Genomic DNA, 19,891 nt, shown 5'->3' on the forward strand with positions numbered 1-19,891 from the left:
TTATTAAGAATGTTAGCTTGAATGGATAGACCGCTCTCAGATATACTCGAAATAATTGATATCTCGTTGTTTCTTATTCCACGGCGTCGCACGGAATAGTCTTCGTTTCTGGATACACGAGCCTGGACAACCCGGGATTCCCTTTTCTCTCCGTCTCTCGGTGTTTCAATTATTCATTCGCACGCCGGGGCTCGTTCAGGATTTTTGACAGACAGTACGCAACCGCCCCCTTGCTCTGCCGCGGATTTGTTTCCCAAACCACCCCCTCTTCTTTCTGATCCCGTAGGAAATAAACGGCCGGAGAGCAATAACTGGTTTACGCCCGGAAACCGTTCCACCGACAATTCCTCCGCGTTACATTATTAACCATCTTGAAATTCGGATTTATCGTTGTTCTTGATGCCACCGCGTAAAGGAGGGTTCGCGCACAAATATACAGCCGTCTCGTTGTTCTCTTACTTCTTGTCGGCCGCAAACATCTCATATTGCAGTGTCGAGGACGTTTCAGCAGGCCCAAAGTTGTCTGACTCTGTGTGGCGTTCGAAAAATTATTAAAATTCATAAAAAATGACATTCGATTAGAGGATTGTTCTAATACTCGATGAGAGTGTACGTAAAATGGTAGAATTAGATGAATTTATTTACTGTTACTGCAAATTGTGTAATTCGATTAATACAAATTGATTATTAAAAGGTATCAAAGTTGAAAAAATTCTTTTGTAATAGCCCAATCCATTCCGAATAAAACAAAAAAGAATGTAGCTCAATCGGACAAACAGTTCCCGAAATAAAAATTCGTAAGTTAGGCCCGTTATCGCCGAAATGGGCAAAAATTGAAAACTTTGAAGGCCTACCATTTCTAAATAAATTCGAAGCCGGCAAAATGATGACTTAAACCCCCCTAATTTTACATGGTCTACAACATATTTCATTTAGAACAAAATCGACGATGGTGCCTGCAAAAAGTGATCGATTCGGCATGGAATGACCCAACAGTTTAAGTGGCTGGATACCGCTTTGAATTAATTGAGCCGATCGAAGCGAGGAATAAAATTGTGCTGCACCCGTGATGCGCGAGGCTTAAGATCTTAGATTTGCATAAACACTGGAGTCCGGCGATGCGAGATCGTTTCCAATTTGCTAATGAAGTTTCTCGCAGCCGGTTCGTTCGATTACGAGAAACTTTTCCCAGTCTCCGTCCGTTTAAGAGCGTCGTTAATCACGCGGCTCGCTAAAGGTTTGATGAAAATCTTATCTTAAACGGTAATTAGACGGCCCGGTTGGGTCGAGGCGTGGGGTACACGAGGGTTTAACCATCGTTTCCACGCCTCCTTACATTATCGAGAGGCACGCGATCCTCACCGGTGTTATTTATAATTTTCCTCAGGACCTGGCCGGGGGGGATATATATCGCGTGGCGCATGAAATGTCGCCGCAATTACCGTGTCTGGCGTTGATCCGGGGAACCGTAATTTACTACTTGCCTACTAATTCATCCTAACGAATGCCACCGGTGTGTATTTGTTTATACGATTGTTCACGACGCGACGCGACGTGGAAAATGCCACCAAGAAGAAAAACTTGTATCTCGTGGGATCTCGTTAGAGAGAGAAAGAAAGATTTCTTGCTTTACGATCATCCGGGACGACAGTTGGAGAAATTATCACAGGCGAGAGCAATTCCTCCTCTCTCTCTCTCCCTCTCCGGGATTTCCGGCGGAGCAAATGGCCCGGCGACCATGCCTGTGCATGTCAGAAATGATTAACTTCGCATTCGAGCCCGGCAATTAGGACGATTGCCCTCGCGTCCCGTGCAACTAGGCGCAAGGGCAGGCCCCATACAATTTCCTCGAGAGTTTCGTCCTGCGAGACACTCACCTTCTGCCAGGCCTCGTCCCCTTCTGGTCGAGAAGGATCCAGCACCCATTAGAGGATCCTGAAAATGGTGCTCGACCGGCTACCTCGAAAAACCGAGCCGCCAGAGGCTTCCAGGGGTTTCCGCTCAAACGCGCTTTACGCCCTGTCGACGACCAGATTCCTTGCCGCGAGATTTCAACGGATCAAAATTAAGCAGTACGCGCCCTGCAGACACCAGTTACCTCAGGATTCCATTGGCAGACTTTCATGAAAATTGTCTCCCCTAGTACCGACGCGAGGAATTTTTCTTCGTCCATATTCACACCGCGATCCTCTATTTGAAGGATTGATACGAATTAAATCGTTTTAATCACTGTAACTGTAGAGAAAATGTTATTGCAAGGAGTGAATGCACCATAGGACTAAAGATTGCCTATTTTTCTAAGATTTGGAAGAGTCATTGTCTTTTTTTCTCCTGGATGGAGCGTCGTGGAGATCGCAGAGCTGCCGACGACGGCAATCCGGTTCCGGGATTGGGTCCCCGAAAACCGGGTCGTCGAGAGGCATCGCCGACGAGGGTGGAATATCCACGCGACGGTTCCCCGCTGCGAGGATCCTCGCACATAACTCCGTCGACGACGTGGCGCAATAAATTCGACGGAAGGGCCCTACTTTCCGCGAGCAACCCTTCGGGAAGAGAGCTCGCAGCAACCCCCCACCGACCTGGCATTCCGTGTATCCGACCTTTCGCAGACGTTCGCCCAACTCTGGCCTGCCGTACCCTCCGCAGAGAGAACCATTCTTAACCTCTTCGGCGACGCGTGGCTGATTTATAAGGACGAGAAGCTCGAACCCCTGTCCTGTTGGCTCTTCTTCTCGCGTATGTGCTCAGCAGGGAATGAGCATGGTGACGCGAGGATCTATAGGGTGGCCTGTGCAAAGGTCGCTTCTGTTTCGATACTGAAACATTGTATCCTCGCTGTGTTCCACCAGCGATCTCCATCGAAACCCATTTTATCACTGATCTACACAATTGTATATGTAGTAAGTTTAAATTACTATTTATCAGGGGTGAGTTTCGCGTTTGATTAACTCTTAAATTTTTGACTTTGATAAATTCTGATTATTATTAGTACAGCGTTTATTATAATTAAAACGGGAATGTCCGCCGGCTAGCTCGAAAATTTCGCATTTTTCCGTGCATTTCCCTGCATCGCGAATTAGAACCGCCGGATTAATTTCGACGGTGCAATTAATTGGCGGGCGGGAGCGGCTTTGAGCGTGGCCGTTTCTTTTCTCGTCAAACGGAATCGACCCTCCGCGCGTTAACACGGCCCAGTGAGCCGGGAGTCGGGATAATAAAATCGAAAAAACCCGGTCTTGCCCCTAATTTCGATCGGCCCTCAGTATCCAGCGATACTCTGGCAATAAAAATCCGTGAAATCGCCGCCGTAATGAGTGGGCGGATCTTCGGAAAAAAGAGGCGTTTAACTCGTTTATCCACGGACGACCGAGCGTGAAAGCGCGTTATTATTTCGGAAAGCAATTTCCATGGTTGTTCCGCCTTGGAAATTATATTCGTTTTCCACCTCGGGTCGAAGGTTAACGAGAGGGTTCCCCAGGTGAACTCGAAATTTGAAAAAAAACCGCGCCTCTCTGTCTCGTCGGAACCCTTTTCCGGGCTCGTTTGACGAACCGTATATATTCAGGGGACTGTTTCAATGACGCCAGTCACTCGGAGTTATCTGCCGCGAATCGCGAAGGGTTTCTGACGAGGCTGTTGCCAGGCTTCGCGATCCCATCGCGATATACCCGCCACCCTAACCCGCCGCATGAAAAATGCATTTCTTTATCTGCCGTTCACGTGCCGCATCGCTGGAAACGCTGCCAATTAATTCCACGATGGTTTCGCTTTTCGGGGTTGGGATTTCCGTCTGCGAAACCCGCTTGCGAAACTCACCGGCAGAAATATGGGGCTCCCAGAACGCCACACAAGTGTGACCAACGAGAAACTTGATACCAGACTTTCTCCCGCCGCAAATTCAATTATCAGCGATCCTCTCTTTTTCTTTTCTTTCGAGAGCTCGATTACGTCGATCCCAAACCCTCTAGGCTAACTTCGCGAATTTTTCACGGTGTAGGTGGAAGGTATTCTCTTGTGGGACTTGAATGTGTTCTTTCGGGCGTGGTTTGAGAATATTCATGATTATTTTCGTGCAGGAAGAATCGAAATCGAGTTTGTTACGAGCCAGCAAACACACGATTTTAGACATTTACGAGAGAAGATGCAAAGTAAAAAACTTTTCGGAGCTCCTAGAAGCAGCGCCTTCAGCCGCGTGATTCGAGGAAATTCGAGAGCGCTGGTATCGGATCTCCCCTTGCGATGCATAATTAACGAGCGAAGGGTTGAATTGGTCGAAGGGGTGCGCGGAACGCACGGCTAAAACGCGTCTCAAAAACAGGGGAAGATCCTTCGCGTCGCCTGAAAAATTCCACGGGAAAACTGCTGCCCAACCCCCTGGCTCCGTGATAAAGTCGCGAAGCTGTAGTTTGCTCGAGTGTCGTTCTCTCTTTTCCAATCGCAATTACACGTAATCGTCTTTCCATCCGGAAATCGAGAGTAAGCCGCTTAGCCGTCGGAATTACCGGGAAAAATCTTGTAAAGCGCCGGAAGACTGCGCCCCCCGGTCCGTTTCCTCTTCTCTCCTTATCCACCGTCGGTTTCCGGGCCGTGCGAAAGCTACTCGCTGTTTCCTTTCGCTTTTCCTCGATTTTCTCCGTTCTCCTTTGTTCTGTCGCTGTGGTGCGGAAAACCGGGGAGCGTTTGACGCGCGATAAACTTCCTCAAAGGTATCCAGCTTCGCGGGGGTGGATTTTCATCTTCCCTGGATCCTTCTGTTCCTTGCTCTAGCAGTATTAACCAGGGAAACTGTTCGATTGCCGAGAATCGACGCGAGGATTCCGGTTGAAACGCCGCGGGAAATGTTGCTTCGTTTCCTCAGAAGATTCATGTACATTGGCGGGGTATATTTTCACAGTACACTGCTCAGAGTCTCTCTAAAGCGATACATATTGTCTTATAAAAATTCCCCCGGAGAGCCATCGTATCGGTTAATAAAATATATAAAATCATAATTACAAGTTTTAAATTAAATGAATTAAAAATCGCTAGAGACCCATTTCACCTCAAACCGCGAGAAACAACCGCCAGAAATGCCACTCTAGACGGAGCTGTAAAATCGTATTTTCACAGAAACAGCATCGGAAGGAATTAGAATGTCGACCGAGCTCGGTGTGTATATCCGCGAGTACTGGTCGCGACGAAATTTTTCGGGCCGCATGATTAAATAACCCACATCGTCGGACGCGGCGTGTATTTTAATATCGCGCGGGAGGGGAGGAAGGAAGAGGAAGGCAGGCAGGCAAATTCAATGAGAACGTAGAGCCTCACCCCTGCGCGTCTATCAGGCGCGCAACATCGTCGGAATTGAATTTTACCGAACAACAAAGCTGGCGTTCCCAGCCCCGGCGGTGTTCGCGTTTTAAATTCCTCCGGGTGGATGGATGCGTCGCGCGTTATCGCGCCGGGGAAATAGTTTCACCCTCGCTCCGATAAAACTCGGGGCTGGTTGGTTCGCTCGCACGCGTGTGTACTCCTCCGCCCCGCGCCGCTCTCCTCTCTTGTCTCCCGTATCAGTTGTCAATAATATTAGGGACCGCAATTTCACTCGGGATAGGAGTCCCGTCGGTCGTCACACGTATCTGTCCGCTTTCCCCTACTGTTTCCCGTGCTGTCAGCCATTCGATTCGATCATGGGGGAGTGAAGCCGACACAAGGAGGACAGCAGTAAAGATCAAAGCAGGAAGGAGGACAGGAGACGTCGCGCGGAGGCCATCGATTATTTTCGCGCGAGCTTGAGAGCACACCGTAAAGAGGGTTTCTTTGTTCGACCTGAACAACACTGGGTCACTCGCCTGCGCAGGAAGAAACGACTCCAAAGGGATTCCCCATGGGGAAAGCGAAAGGGATGGGGCCGCGGAACTTTCCGAGGAACACCATTGTCTGCGAGAAGTCGGAATCGAGGGGCAAAATATCGGGGAGCCCGGATAATACGGTATTAATTAATACGGAGACATGGAACTGATCGCGAATGGCGTGCAGATGAATTCTTGCGATTAGAAATGTTCTGTTCACTATAGCTTCGGTAGGGTTGGTCGTATGACGCACAAAAGGAAACCCAAATATATAACTATTATTTTCTTCACAAACCTTCAGAATCGCTCTGAAAGACCGAATAAACTTGAGAAAAGGACTCGACCACCTGGCAAGCGGAAGCCAGCCTATCCCCGCCGAATTTCCTTCGGGACCCAGGGATCGAGGTCCGACCTCGTTCACCTCGAGCGATTCCGGTGTCCAGTGGCTCGTGAACGAACGCGTTAAGCCATCGAAACGAGGGATGCGTTTAGTCCTTGGCGATCCTCTTCTCGGGCTCCGGGGCACCGATTATTTCCTCGCATGGCCGAGCACGCGAATCGTACCGGGACGGAGGCCGATGGGAAGAGCTTTCTTTGGTTTCCGGCGAGCGACAGTGGGTCATCTCTCGCCGAGAGTGATACGAGACGGTTTCTGGAGGAGGGTTGGAATACCGAGAAAGTTAGGCGCGCGAGCGACGTTAAGGGAACCCCGAGACAGACAGAAGTTGCTCGGTTATCGCGGCTCCCAGACTCTGCTGCTTCTTTTTCCGGTCGACGGGACACGCGCCTCCTTTGTCCTGGTCGACCATAAATCCTGCCGGGCAGAGGGAAAGAGAGAAGGGAAGAGTACTCTCGCGTTAACTACTCGCGGCTACGAGCCGCCCACTCGTTGCCGTATTTACGAGCTCCGCGATGCCAGTCGAGCGAACTTTTTCGGCGGTATCCTCGGTTTTTGCTTCTCTGTTCATCCCACGGCGGAATTAGACGGAAACTTAATAACCTTTCTTACTTTCCGCCATTGTTCGCCGGCTTGTCGTTACCTGGCGACGAGCTGCTCAACGGAGAACGTCTCTTTTATGTCTTCATAGAGTCCGATGATAGAACTCGTTGACTACCAGTAGCTAATTCCGGTGGTTTATCGCTGCAGAGGAAGAGGTGACGCTTCAGCTACCTGTGGTTGGGTTGTACTCTTAGATGTTCATGATTAGCAGATTACTTTCTTGTGCAGTCGAACCTCGATAACTCCATGCTCAAGGGAAGAACTAAAATCTTCGAGTTATAGAGTTAGCGATGATATCTCTATTTCTTTAGTGAATTTCTGTAGCGTACCTCAGTTTTTGGAAAAGATGGAATTAATTTTGACTCAGGTCAAGAAATAATAATCATACAATCCACTGTGAGTCTGTCTTTCAAAAACAGCGAAAACATGAACGAATGAAAAGAACATTAGATCCGCTGTTGCCCGGAGAGGCTCCAAGCCCGAATAGCTTTAAGAAATTCTGTCGAGCAAGTCTGTTAGGCGATCTACTCGATCCGAGGAGCCGAACAACTTCTGAAGAAGAACAAGCGGGGCATTGATCTCTGGTGGAAGCTTATTGAAAATATCGGCCGTCTTTTTACGGGGGCTCGGGAAAGGGAGGAAACGGAGCGAAAAGAATAGAGTAGGAGGAGAAGAATCCCGGTGGAAAGTAAAACGCTAGCGAGGAAGGATTTGTCAAGACTCCGAGGCTGGGACGCTCTTATTTAGCCCTTAACGTCGCAGCCTCGTGGCCATAGGTCCCCGAACGATAAAGCTCGGTTATATAGACGTGCGTAAAATTCGTTACGATCGGCCTCGGTTTGCTTCCGCTTTTGTCCCCGCGGCGATACCACGGCAGTAACCATCAAATGTCACCGGGAGAGATCGGCTGTCTTAATCTTTCCGTTTCCATGCGACTGGGCTGCGCGTCCTCTCTTCCATGTGTACATTTTAGGCGCGGACTTTTCCGCTCTTCGATGGAATACATACAATCAGCACGGGAACAAATCTTCCGAGGAGACTGTGCAGGCTTACCGAACCGGACTCGGCTGGTAGAATGCCCCGGCAAGCTTTCTTCCATTTAATCCTGCTGTCATAATGCCCCATAGGCGCTTCACTAACCCTGAGCCCTGTGTCGCAACGCGTACAGGAGCAATCGGTTATGGTCGGAACACTCCTGGACCTAACGTCGATGTCCCGAACGCTTCAGAAGTTTCTTGCTATCTTTTTCCGACGATCGGATGATGTATATGTATACAATTTAGGGTGGATCTTATTTTTCGACCATGAAATTTTTTTAGTCCCGTATACCAGAATTGTGACGAATGTTGAGGAAATGATCTGGAAAATTTTGGGGCCGATTGGATCATGGGAAAATGACGCGCAGCATATCCGAAAATTTTTGATTTTTTAAATCTTTACATAAATAGACGTTATGATATATCGTTGAATTTGTCTTTTTTCTATTTAAGAATCCATATATAGCATAAACAGTTGTTGATTGAAAGAACATCCGTGACCTTGAAAACTTGAAAAAATGATCTTGAAAAAATTTTGTTTCTCTGATACTATATTCACCTCCTTATAGTATATTACAACTCTTGTTTGAAGAGTTTTTTCATATATACATAATTGACAGAGATATTAAGGGGCGTAAGCATACTTTGAGGCTGATAGTGCCCTAGATCGATCTTTTATCTAGCGTTTTTGACTAGTGAAAAACCACATGTTTGTAATATCGTAAAATGAGAAGGCGAATCCCGCACCCTTGCAACCCTGGAAACGAGTCTACTCCCTTAAATAAATTCATTAATGCGCTCCAATCTACAAACGAAAAACTGTTCTAATATAGGAAAAAGAAGTTATTATGAATATTATGTAAATTACGAAAAGAGGTGACATCAAAGTATTTTGTCCCGGATTTGCTGGCGGACTCGTCAGCAGGGCACAGCAAATCCTGTCTCAATTCTTGATAAAGTTACTTATCGTAAGCGTTTCGTCCCAGATCTGCTTGTGGACATTCGGTAAGATCAAGCAGATCCTGCCTTAGACGCGACTGTGTTAACCCTTTCGAAGTAATTCCAAAAGTAAAAAATTAAAAATTAAAAATCCGAAGTAATTAGCAAAGATTTTTAAAATTTTTATCAAGTGTCTCAGTATAGACATTTTCAATGCCGATATCAAACTTCACTCTTTCCATCAGCACGACTGCAGATCTTCCCAAACCATACTCAACTCGATCACGGTCGCCGCGGGCCGGTCCGTGTTTATTTGTACCGTCGTTATTGAATTCTGATAATCCGGGTCGTAATCCCTAGCCGTAGTGAAATGACGCGATTTATGCTCTCCACGCCGTCCGTTTTCGCCGTTCTCCACCCTTGGCCTTTTAACCGTCGGCGAAATTATCCGCCAGGTCGGCGACCTTCCCTCTTCCGGCCGTTGCTCGCCGAGGATATGAAAACCGTCTCTCCGTCCCGTCGATTAAGTAGATCCTCCCCTGTACCGTCCAATATCGTCACGATTGACAAAGGTTGTATGATCGAGTGGGGCCGTCGACGGCAGACAGACAGATCCTCGTCATTGTTTTTCTCTGCGGAGAAACAAAGATACGCGGACTCGCCATGGACTGTGATTAAGGGTGTGGATCCCCAGTTGACCTTGACGACTTTTCGATGGTCACGCCAAAAACGAAAGAGCGGCCGCTAGTAGAACCTAAGTAATAACATTTTCGTCCAGTAGGGGAGCTGGGTACATTGTCTGCCGTCACTGCATCAGTAAGGGTGCGTTCCGTTTCACGCTTCAAGCGCATACACTGTATAGTGTAGTATAAGAGTAGTACGGATCGCAAGGGTTCGGTAGCTGACAAACCATTTCTCTATTATATACATTTGGAACCACTACGTAGTCTCAATCGCTAGATAAAAGATCAATCTAATGCGTATGGTGTCTAAGATGGCCAACTTTTGCGTTTTCGAGGCATAATTTTAATTATTCGGCAGCAAGATGTCTGTACCGCGCGGCGCACTTACACACTCACCGCTCGGGCAGCGTGTACGTGTGCCTAGGCGGATCGCAAGGGTCCGGTTCTAGTAAAAGTACGTCTCGCTAATGCACATTTGGAGCCCCTACGTAGTCTCAATCGCTAGATAAAAGATCAATCTATTGCACATGGTGTCTAAGTTGGCCTAATTTTGCGTTTTCGAAGCGTAATTTTCAATCTTCGGCAGCAAGATGTCTGTACCGCGCGGCGCACTTACACACTCGCCGCTCGGGCAGCGTGTACGTGTGCCTAGCCGGATCGCAAGGGTTCGGTAACTGACAAACCATTTCTCTATTATACACATTTGGAACCACTACGTAGTCTCAATCGCTAGATAAAAGATCAATCTATTGCGCACGGTGTCTAAGATGGTCTACTTTTGCGTTTTCGAAGCGTAGTTTTCATTATTCGGCAGCAATATGTCTATTCGGGAGGCTCTGCAAGCAGGCTTGACTTTGACCAGCCGTACCGCGCGGCGCACTCACACAGTAACCGCTCGGGCAGCGTGTACGTGTGTCTAGGCGGATCGCAAGGTTTCGGGAAGCTTCAAATCATTTTTCGTCCTTCGCCGCCTCCTGCACTAGGTACCTATACTATATCTATATCTATACCATGCAATACCTTCCTATACCTTGTATAGCATAGAGCACTAGGGTCGTTACGGGGAGCTATGGGGAACAATGCTGGCATTGCCGACAACTACTGCAAACCATTTCTCGTCCTCCGCTGCATCCTCCGCCGTATCTTGGGGTATCATGGGGCCTCGCCGTCTGACGACGTAGGAGGAAAATCAAATAATTTCAATTTTCGTCCGGCGTAGGACGAAACAGCGTTCACTTCAAATAATTGTCATGTCGCCAATTTTGAAGTATCCGTATTTTTAAAAACGGGGCCGTAAAGAGGACACTTGGGGCTATATTATCATAATTTTTTTTTTCAATTTTCTGGCGGTATGATAGCAATGCGCCTGTTTAAAAAACAATTGCAAAATAAACTATGAAAACAAATATTTTTTCAACTGAAATCATTTTTATTAAATACTCTTATGGTTACACTATGATATAATTTAATGAAAAACTTGTGACTTTGGGTATTCGGATAGTTTTTTCATATTTTCTTAGTTTTAAAAATCTTAATATTAATAAATGTGGATTCGAAATAATCGTTTATCTCGCACTTTCTAAAACCATTGTGACCTTATTTGTGGAAAAGTAACATAAAGTCGCAAATTTTTGGATTATAACCAAATAAAAATCGGTGGCACCATAGGGTCTTAATAATATGTATACAAAAAAAATTAATGATTAGCTTTGCATTTTTTATAATTTAAAGTAATGTACTCACCGCACTGAGTAATATCTACACTATGAAACTTTCGAAAATCAAGGAGTGCATATACGCAAAAACAACAAAGAAATGAGACAAAATTTTTTCCTTCAAATGTATGTCACAGTTCTTTCCAATGTCAGTGTTTGGGTTAGGTTCTATTACAATCTATGATCGATGCATTAATACTGTAATGTATTTCAATACACATAGATTTTTAAAAATGACATAATAAACGAATTATTGCCATGTTTTGGGGATTTTGCACCACTGTACGACGTACGATAGCGTAGCGGCTGTAAAACATTGGGCATGCAAATGGTCGGGTCATTATTGGGCGATCGACAGCGAAGCTATTTTCCAGAAAGCTGTTTTTAACGCGTCCTACTCATAATGTTTTACTGTAAAGTACTTTTTAATTTAAAACAAGTCAACACGTCATGTCCGATAAAGTGTCGACTTCCAGCTCAATAGTAATGACCTGTCATAAACCTCTCCATAGAGAACAGCCTCGGGAACGGCACATAAACAAATCGAGCCTATCATTGCTAGGTCTGCCTATCTGCCACCACAGCCGCGCCCGTAGTCCCAATGTTTTGACTTCGACGCTGCACGCTACATGGTATGTGTGGCCGCTGTAGCCAATATTTCGTCGACAGCCGAAAATGCGTGTGAAACGAGGTCTGCCTCCTCCGCTCTGATCCAATCGGCCGCTCATTCGTTCCTAGAGACACGTCACCGTAGTCCTGCCTGGGACGCTTCTTCTCACGCTCGCATCAATACAATGTCACCAGTTCGGACCCATACGAGATGGCGCCTTGCCACCCCGACAATCGCGTAGTAGTGGGCGGTAACGGTGTAATATCTTAACCCACTCAGAGTTTTGCTAATTCAATTACAGAATTGAATTACATTGTATTTCAATTATATAGTAATTCGGGCATTGTATTGGACTACTTGTTGGACATAAACAAATTGAAAATGTTTTTTCACTACATGGAAGGTGTCCCATCTCTACTTGGCCAAAAGTGTCTTCCAAGTGGAAGACAGATAAAAGAGTCACTGCACATGGTGTGCGGGTTTGACGGGAAACCCCAAGATGATTAGCTGCAGCCCATAACTGACCGTGGAGGTCTGCAAGGTTTATAGCACATAATTGCTATTGAGGTATAGGGAGATGTCCGAGTTTTTCTTCGTGGCTCCGACAATAAAGTAATAACGAAGTAAATGGATTTAAGAGAGGTTTTCTCTCAAAAATTGCAATTTGAATTTTTTTGTTTACGATTGATCTATGTAAATCGCAGTTTCTTCTAATTGTTTTAATTTTTAATTATTTTCGAGTATCCATACTTCCATGAGAGTTAATCTACATACATATACATATACAATTAGTGCACATGAATCTTTCCATGCGAGATAAGACTACTGTTTCGAATTTTGTTCAAATTTGAATATGTTGCAGTCTTTAGCAAAATATAGACGTATCTCGAAGAATTCTTTGAAATCTTGAAAACTGTTGGTTTTACGGACATGTAATATGAGTTGTGTGTCACAAGTTTTTCATTAAATTATAACGGCTAAACTAGCAAATTGATGAAACTTAGTTTTGGTTACTCATAGTGAAACCATCAGAGTATTTAATAAAAATTATTTCAGTTCAGAAAATATTTGTTTTCATAGTTTATTTTGCAATTGTTTTAAACAGGTGCATTGCTATGAAAGCACCAGAAAATAAAAAAAATAAAAATAATGATAATATAGCCCCAAGTGTCCTCTTTACGGCCCCGTTTTTAAAAATACGGATACTTCAAAATTGGCGACATGAAAATTATTTGAAGTGAACGCTGCACCGAAATATTGTATGGTGCAAGGGCCGTCCTGTCGGTTGATGCAGGACGAAACTAGAAGGGCCTCTCACAGACGGGCCTACCTGGGCCTACCCACACATTTGAAATGTCTGCCAGACGGCTCTGACGTCACCATGTCTGTCGGTCGTAGGATGCACTGTAGGCGCACCCTTAGTATTTACTGCAACATTTAAAAGAAAATTAATGATACTAAAAATAACATAAGAGGCCTAGTTGGGACCAGGGATTGAAAACTGTTATGATATCGGTTCCGATTCTCGAAACAGTTATGAAGAATCGAAATGGTGTTGTAACTGTTACACCACGAGAATATCGGTTCTGGCTTACATATGTAAAAATCGGATAAGGTAACGGTTTTGGAGAACCGATATTATTTCGGTTTTATAATTGTTAATTTTCGGTTCTGGATGTCGATTCCCGATTTCGGTTCTGTATTCTGTATTGTGTTCGGCCTTATACATATGTATATTCATTATTCAAGTAGTTCTTTATTGTTATTCATAATTTAATAATTTTTAAATTAGTAAATTTTTATAATTTGTCTCTACATGCATTATTTGAATTATCATCTGAATAACAATTTATTGTTGAAACAATAGTTTAAAGAAATCAATTTTCATAATGTATAGTTTGTTTCTATATTCATTGTTTAAATTACCATTTACATAATAATGTTTATTTAAACAATTGTTTTAACAACAAATTATTATTGGAATAATAATTCAATTAATGCATGTAGAGACAAATTATAAAAATTTATTCATTTAAAAATTGTTTAAATTATGAATAACAATAAAGAACTACTTGAATAATGAATATATAAGGCCGAACACAATACATAATACAGACCGGAAACCAGGAACCGACATCCAGAACCGAAATTTAACAATTATAAAACCGAAATAATATCGGTTCTCCAAAACCATTACCGTAATCGATATTTACATATGTAAGCCAGAACCGATATACTCGTAACAGTTACAACACCATTTAGATTCTTCATAACTGTTTCGAGAACCGGAACCGATATCATAACAGTGTTCAATCCCAGGTCCCAACTAGGTATCCTATGTTATTTTCATTATCATTAATTTTTATTATATGTTGCAGAAAATACTAAGGAGACAGGCACTGAAGGAAGTCTTCAAAGGGTTGATAGGACGCGGGGCAGCGCGCGGCGCGACGGAGGCCGAAGAGGCGGCCCGTATAATTTTTACTTTTACAATAAATTATAATAAATTATAAATTATAAAATGTGCACTTTGCATTCCCCGGAGATTCACCGGCGCGCGTACAAACCATATATATATATTTAAATATACTATTAATAAATAAATCAATTTTTATAATGTATTTGTTATTCAATGATCCTATGAATACATAAATATCTTAATTTCATCTTTGAATTTTTATTTAAAAACGCTACGAACTTTCGTTCCAATCTAATAATTAATTGTTAAAATAATTGCTTGAATTTTTATAATGTATAGAATAATAATAACAATTTATAATGCGGCGGAAGATACGGCGGAGGATGCAGCGGAGGACGAGAAATGGTTTGCAGCAGTTGTCGGCAACGCCAGCATTGTTCAACCAGTGTTCGTGCTTCCCGCGCGTCTCGCTCCCCGTAACGACCCTTATAGTGCTCTATGATATACCAGGTATAGGAAGGTATTACATGGCATAGATATAGATATAGTATACCTAGTGCAGGAGGCGGCGAAGAACGAAAAATGATTTGAAGCTTCCCGAAACCTGGCGATCCGCCTAGACACACGTACACGCTGCCCGAGCGGTTACTGTGTGAGTGCGCCGCGCGGTATGGCTGGTCAAAGTCAAGCCTGCTTGCAGAGCCTCCCGAACAGACATCTTGCTGCCGAATAATTAAAATTATGCCTCGAAAACGCAAAAGTAGACCATCTTAGACACCGTGCGCAATAGATTGATCTTTTATCTAGCGATTGAGACTACGTAGTGGTTCCAAATGTGTATAATAGAGAAATGGTTTGTCAGTTACCGAACCCTTGCGATCCGGCTAGGCACACGTACACGCTGCCCGAGCGGCGAGTGTGTAAGTGCGCCGCGCGGTACAGACATCTTGCTGCCGAAGATTGAAAATTACGCTTCGAAAACGCAAAATTAGTCCAACTTAGACACCATGTGCAATAGATTGATCTTTTATCTAGCGATTGAGACTACGTAGGGGCTCCAAATGTGCATTAGCGAGACGTACTTTTACTAGAACCGGACCCTTGCGATCCGCCTAGGCACACGTACACGCTGCCCGAGTGACGAGTGTGTGAGTGCGCCGCGCGGTACAGACATCTTGATGCCGAATAATTAAAATTATGCCTCGGAAACGCAAAAGTTGGCCATCTTAGACACCATACGCATTAGATTGATCTTTTATCTAGCGATTGAGACTACGTAGTGGTTCCAAATGTGTATAATAGAGAAATGGTTTGTCAGTTACACACTGACGCTGCATCATCGTGAGCCGTATAGTGACGTCACGTTTACGTATGAAGCCCAACTTACCGGGAACATGCTTTTTCTCGTCCACTGTTTTACCGATACAGCAGAATCAGATGTTAGCGCCCCGTAACGAAAAATGCCGGACCTATACTTGGATCCTAAACCTCCGTTTAGGGGTATGTTTCCGTACTTTACAAAGTGTGTGTTTAAACACGTATGGTTTAACATAATAAACGTTGCATTGGCATTGTATGTGACCTCAAAACTTCTGTTGCTGTTTGATTTTTCTATAAGAACCCTAAATTTCTCGATATTTAAGAAAATGTATGTGTCTCGACAGTGGCAGCACTGTCGCGCCGCCCAATTTTTGTCGAACTCCGCTACATGCTGCCGAATAATGAAAATTACGCCTCGAAAACGCAAAAGTAGGCCATTTTAGACAGCAACGGCAATTGGTGGGTCTTTTATCTATCGATTGTGACTACGTAGAGGCTCCAAATGTGCATTAGCGAGACGTACTTTGTAAAGTACGAAACCCTTGCAATCCTCGTGTACATATACAGTGTCTAGCGGTGTGTTAGGGTGCCACCACACTCTCGCTCAAGCCGGACCCACACCCTTAAACGCCCATTCTTGACGCGTTTCTGCTCGGATCGCGCAATTTCGGCAAGGAACCACGATCCTACGCTTGAGAATGGTTTGTCGAAGAAGCCGTTCGATTAAAAGCTCTTTGGGGACTGCGGGCACTTAATTGCTTGTGCCAGGAAATTGTCTTCGTCGCGGTTTCCGCCTGAACTGTGAAAACAAATGTTGGAGCAAGTTCAATGGAGGTTCTTCTTCCCACGATCAATTTTGTAGGTGAAAAATGGCAATCCAATTTATTTGAGGAACCTCCGCGAAGCCTGAGTCCTCTTATGGTGGATGCGTGGTGGTCCGTTCGCTCAGTGCTGATGGACGCATCCTCCTCGGAGGTGATCAGTCCCTGGGAGCAGAGATTCCCAGACTCGCCAGCGGGGCTCCTCTTTTTCTCGATCCTCCGGCCTCTTCTGCACTGGCTACGTCCCTCGACGAGCACTCCATCCACTCGAAGAGACCCCTTGGCAGGCTGGCAACATGCCACGTTCCTCGAACCTGCTCTTTCGAGCTGGAAAACTCGCGTATCCACGGGGATACTAGAGCCCTGCAGACTTTCAGCTCTTACCCCTGGCCTTGGAGGCCTTCTTCGATCAAAAATACTTTCTCCTGAGAACCCTGATCGATTTTTAATTGGGGGAAGAGGTTGCCGGTCCTTTCTGGAACCAACGAATTTTAGGGAAAATTCTGTGAGACGGTTTTAGAAAGTCAAACTCATTTTATTACATACATCTCGATCGTCTTTCTTGGATTTAGATCCTGCTTATTGCTAATGTAATTTTCCACAACTTCGTAGTCTGTTACTAAGAACACTTACAAAAATTCTGAAGTCTACTTCAACCATGCCAGAATGTAGCCACGAAACACCAACTGCGTGCATCTTATGGTCCCCCATAAATCAATTCTGAAAGCTCGCACGGGAGAATAAGTGGCCAGAGACTTTCGCTTTAACGCGAAGACAGCTTCCTCAATTGACTTCAGATCAACTTCCAACGGCACCGTTGACGAGAGAAGGTTCTAGGCATCTATTCGCGAAGAGTCGCACACGCAGTTGTCAAGATTGCAAATTAATAACCGGTTGGTTCATCGCGAAAACGCGAGGCATCCCGCAGGTTCAACAACACCAGTGAGCCTCTCTCGTGTCCTCCCTTTTTCCTCATTTCCTCCTCTTTCTTTATGATCGATGATCGGAGACGGGTCCGGGAGGGCTGCGGAGGGTTCAGCAGGATATTTACCGTGGTTATAAACGTCCTCGTCTGGAGCGTTCCCACCCCAGGCAGAAAATCCTTCCACCTTTTACCTCGACCTTAACCTTTGCCTCGGCTCGCTTCGTTATTCAGCAGCCACCGGTGCTACACACCTTCTCTTCGTCTTCTTTTTCCCTCATTTCCTGTCTTCGTATTCTGCTCTGCCACACCCCCGTCTACCCTTTCTCTCTGCCGTTGCTTTCTTCGTCATTAAGGACGTGACATCTCGGCTCCTATTCCATCGGAACGGTTCTCCGACGCGTATTTTCGATTCCTGGCGACCCACAGTGGTCCACAACATTATTTCAGCACTTCAGGACTTTAACACTAAACAATAATTTCGTTAAATTGAACAAAATTAATATAACATTTCAAAAATTTTTTTTCGAGAATATTAAGTTTAATAGCTTGGAAGCAGAGAGTTTGCGCTTTAAAATGAGCACACGGAAAACCCTGTGCGACTTTTTTACGTGAGTTTACAGGAGTTTAAAGATGGAGAATTTTTCGATTGTCATTTGCAGGTCCTTTAATTTTGTGGAGTAGCGTATTATGTACCAATTTCCCGTTGAAATTATTATTCCCCGGATTCGCCGTAGAACCAGAGCAGGAATTACAATTTACATCGTTGTCAAGGTGTATTCTCTTTGTGCACCGCCGAAAAGCTTGTCTTTTAATTATTTGACCCACGTTATCCCAGCCGAGCTCGAAGCTACGTTTCTTTCGCGAACGGTTCGTTTGAACGCGCGGTCAGTCGTTCGTCGTCGAAATTGTTTTGTCAGACAGGTTACAGAGTCTCATTTGTACCCTTCCTTTATGTTTGCAGATGGAAGACGAGGGCAACCACGGCAACGACGACACCAGATGCTTCATCCTGTCCACGCTGGCCGCGCTCCAGTGGTCCAGAGTGTCCTGCGTGCTATGCCGCGCGCCTATGCTCGTTTTTGACAGGTATCCGCTCGTCGACGGCACGTTCTTCCTGTCACCGAGACAACATTCGCCTGCTTGCGCCGAGGTAAGTCCGTGAAATTAAGTATCTTTCGCTTTTGAACGCGTCCAATCGTCTATCGCAACTTGTGGCACGTAGGAAGACTCGTACAGAATAAAATAGAACGTTTAAGTTCACTCTGTCTAAGTGACGCCATCGTAAAGTGCCATCATTCGTCATTAATTTAAGGATGTTCTGGAGGTACAATGGGAGACAAAAGTACAAGAAATTCGAAATCCATCAATATATTGGCAATAAAAGCCATTCATGAGTATATTTTGCATGAAAAAAATAGATCAATTTAAAAAGCTTTCGTTTAATTAGTGAATTTCATGTTATATTTATTTTTTAATCAATTGTCTTCATATTATAAAAAATTGTAAGCGACTTTTGCGAATAATTGTACCCTCTGATTGTAGCATTTCCATGCTAGTGAGAAGTACAACACGATAAATTTGACGTTTTGTAACAGTTTATAATTTTTTGCTCTGTAACTGTTTAGTGAATCCTAATAAATTTTGAACATAATTAATTACATAATTTTTACTATATACATATTAAAAAAACTGGAGTTTCTAGTTGCGTTTTTTCAAGGTTTAAATAGGGTTCGAAGTGGAATTTTATGAATTCTCCATAAGAAGACGTGTTAAAATGTGCAAACTTTAAGTTGCTATAATTCTTAAACGGTGCAGTGAATCGAACCCAAACTTTGGTAATTGCATTAATTTCGTAAGAATTATATCTTGTCAAATTTTCACAAATTTTGTTGCGTTTTTATATACCTACAGAACATCCTTAAGCCATCGAACGTCTAAAAGTTCCTTCAGGAGTAGAATTTTAAAAATAATTTTAACTTTGATATAGTAATTGTGTATTGTCTCAATCCCCGAAGATTCTGAAGAATGCATAGAAGAAGAAAGGCGAACCGTGAATCTAAATCGATGTTCCATGACTGATTGTTCCAGGTGAAGGTCGAAGGTCGCACGCAGTTTCTGTCAGCGGTGTGCATGAGTTGTCTGGAAGGCAGCGGTGTCCAACCTGTGCGTTGTCGTTGCTGTACCCAGCCGTGGGACGGTTCTAGCTTAGTCCTTGGAACGATGTACAGCTACGATATCTTCGCTGCCATGCCCTGTTGCACCGAGCGGCTCAAGGTGGGTCTCGGATTTCCTATTTAGCCGATGATCTTTCCGCTCGTGCGCCTAACACGTGTTACAACTTATCTTACAACCACGTTAGACGCTGCACTGCCCCCACACCTCTCTTCGTCACTACTTTCACTACTTTCCCTAACTTTTCTCAATTTTATTCACTATTTCTATCGATTTTAATAAACGCTTGAAATTCTACAACGATACCGAGGTAAATAGCTTGGTGGAGGACCATCTCAATAGTTCGTCCTGATAGATAGTAAGAATAGGTTGATAGCGAGGGTTGCAGCCAGTAAAAGCGTTGCGCTATTGTTCTGTTT

The 19,891-nt window shown here is 44.4% G+C and overlaps 1 protein-coding gene across 2 annotated transcripts in view; it reads left to right on the forward strand.

Moving 5' to 3' along the window:
* LOC143216224 (headcase protein-like) overlaps window positions 1-19,891 on the forward strand; it is a 207,044-nt gene that overhangs the window by 163,070 nt on the left and 24,083 nt on the right. For both annotated transcript variants that reach the window (XM_076439089.1, XM_076439090.1), the window contains 2 exons: window positions 18,262-18,450; window positions 19,389-19,574. In XM_076439089.1, the coding sequence (XP_076295204.1) occupies window positions 18,262-18,450; window positions 19,389-19,574 (375 nt within the window). The remainder of the gene's footprint in view (window positions 1-18,261; window positions 18,451-19,388; window positions 19,575-19,891) is intronic.

This window comes from Lasioglossum baleicum, chromosome 15 (assembly GCF_051020765.1).
Source record: "Lasioglossum baleicum chromosome 15, iyLasBale1, whole genome shotgun sequence".
Lineage (NCBI taxonomy): Eukaryota > Metazoa > Arthropoda > Insecta > Hymenoptera > Halictidae > Lasioglossum > Lasioglossum baleicum.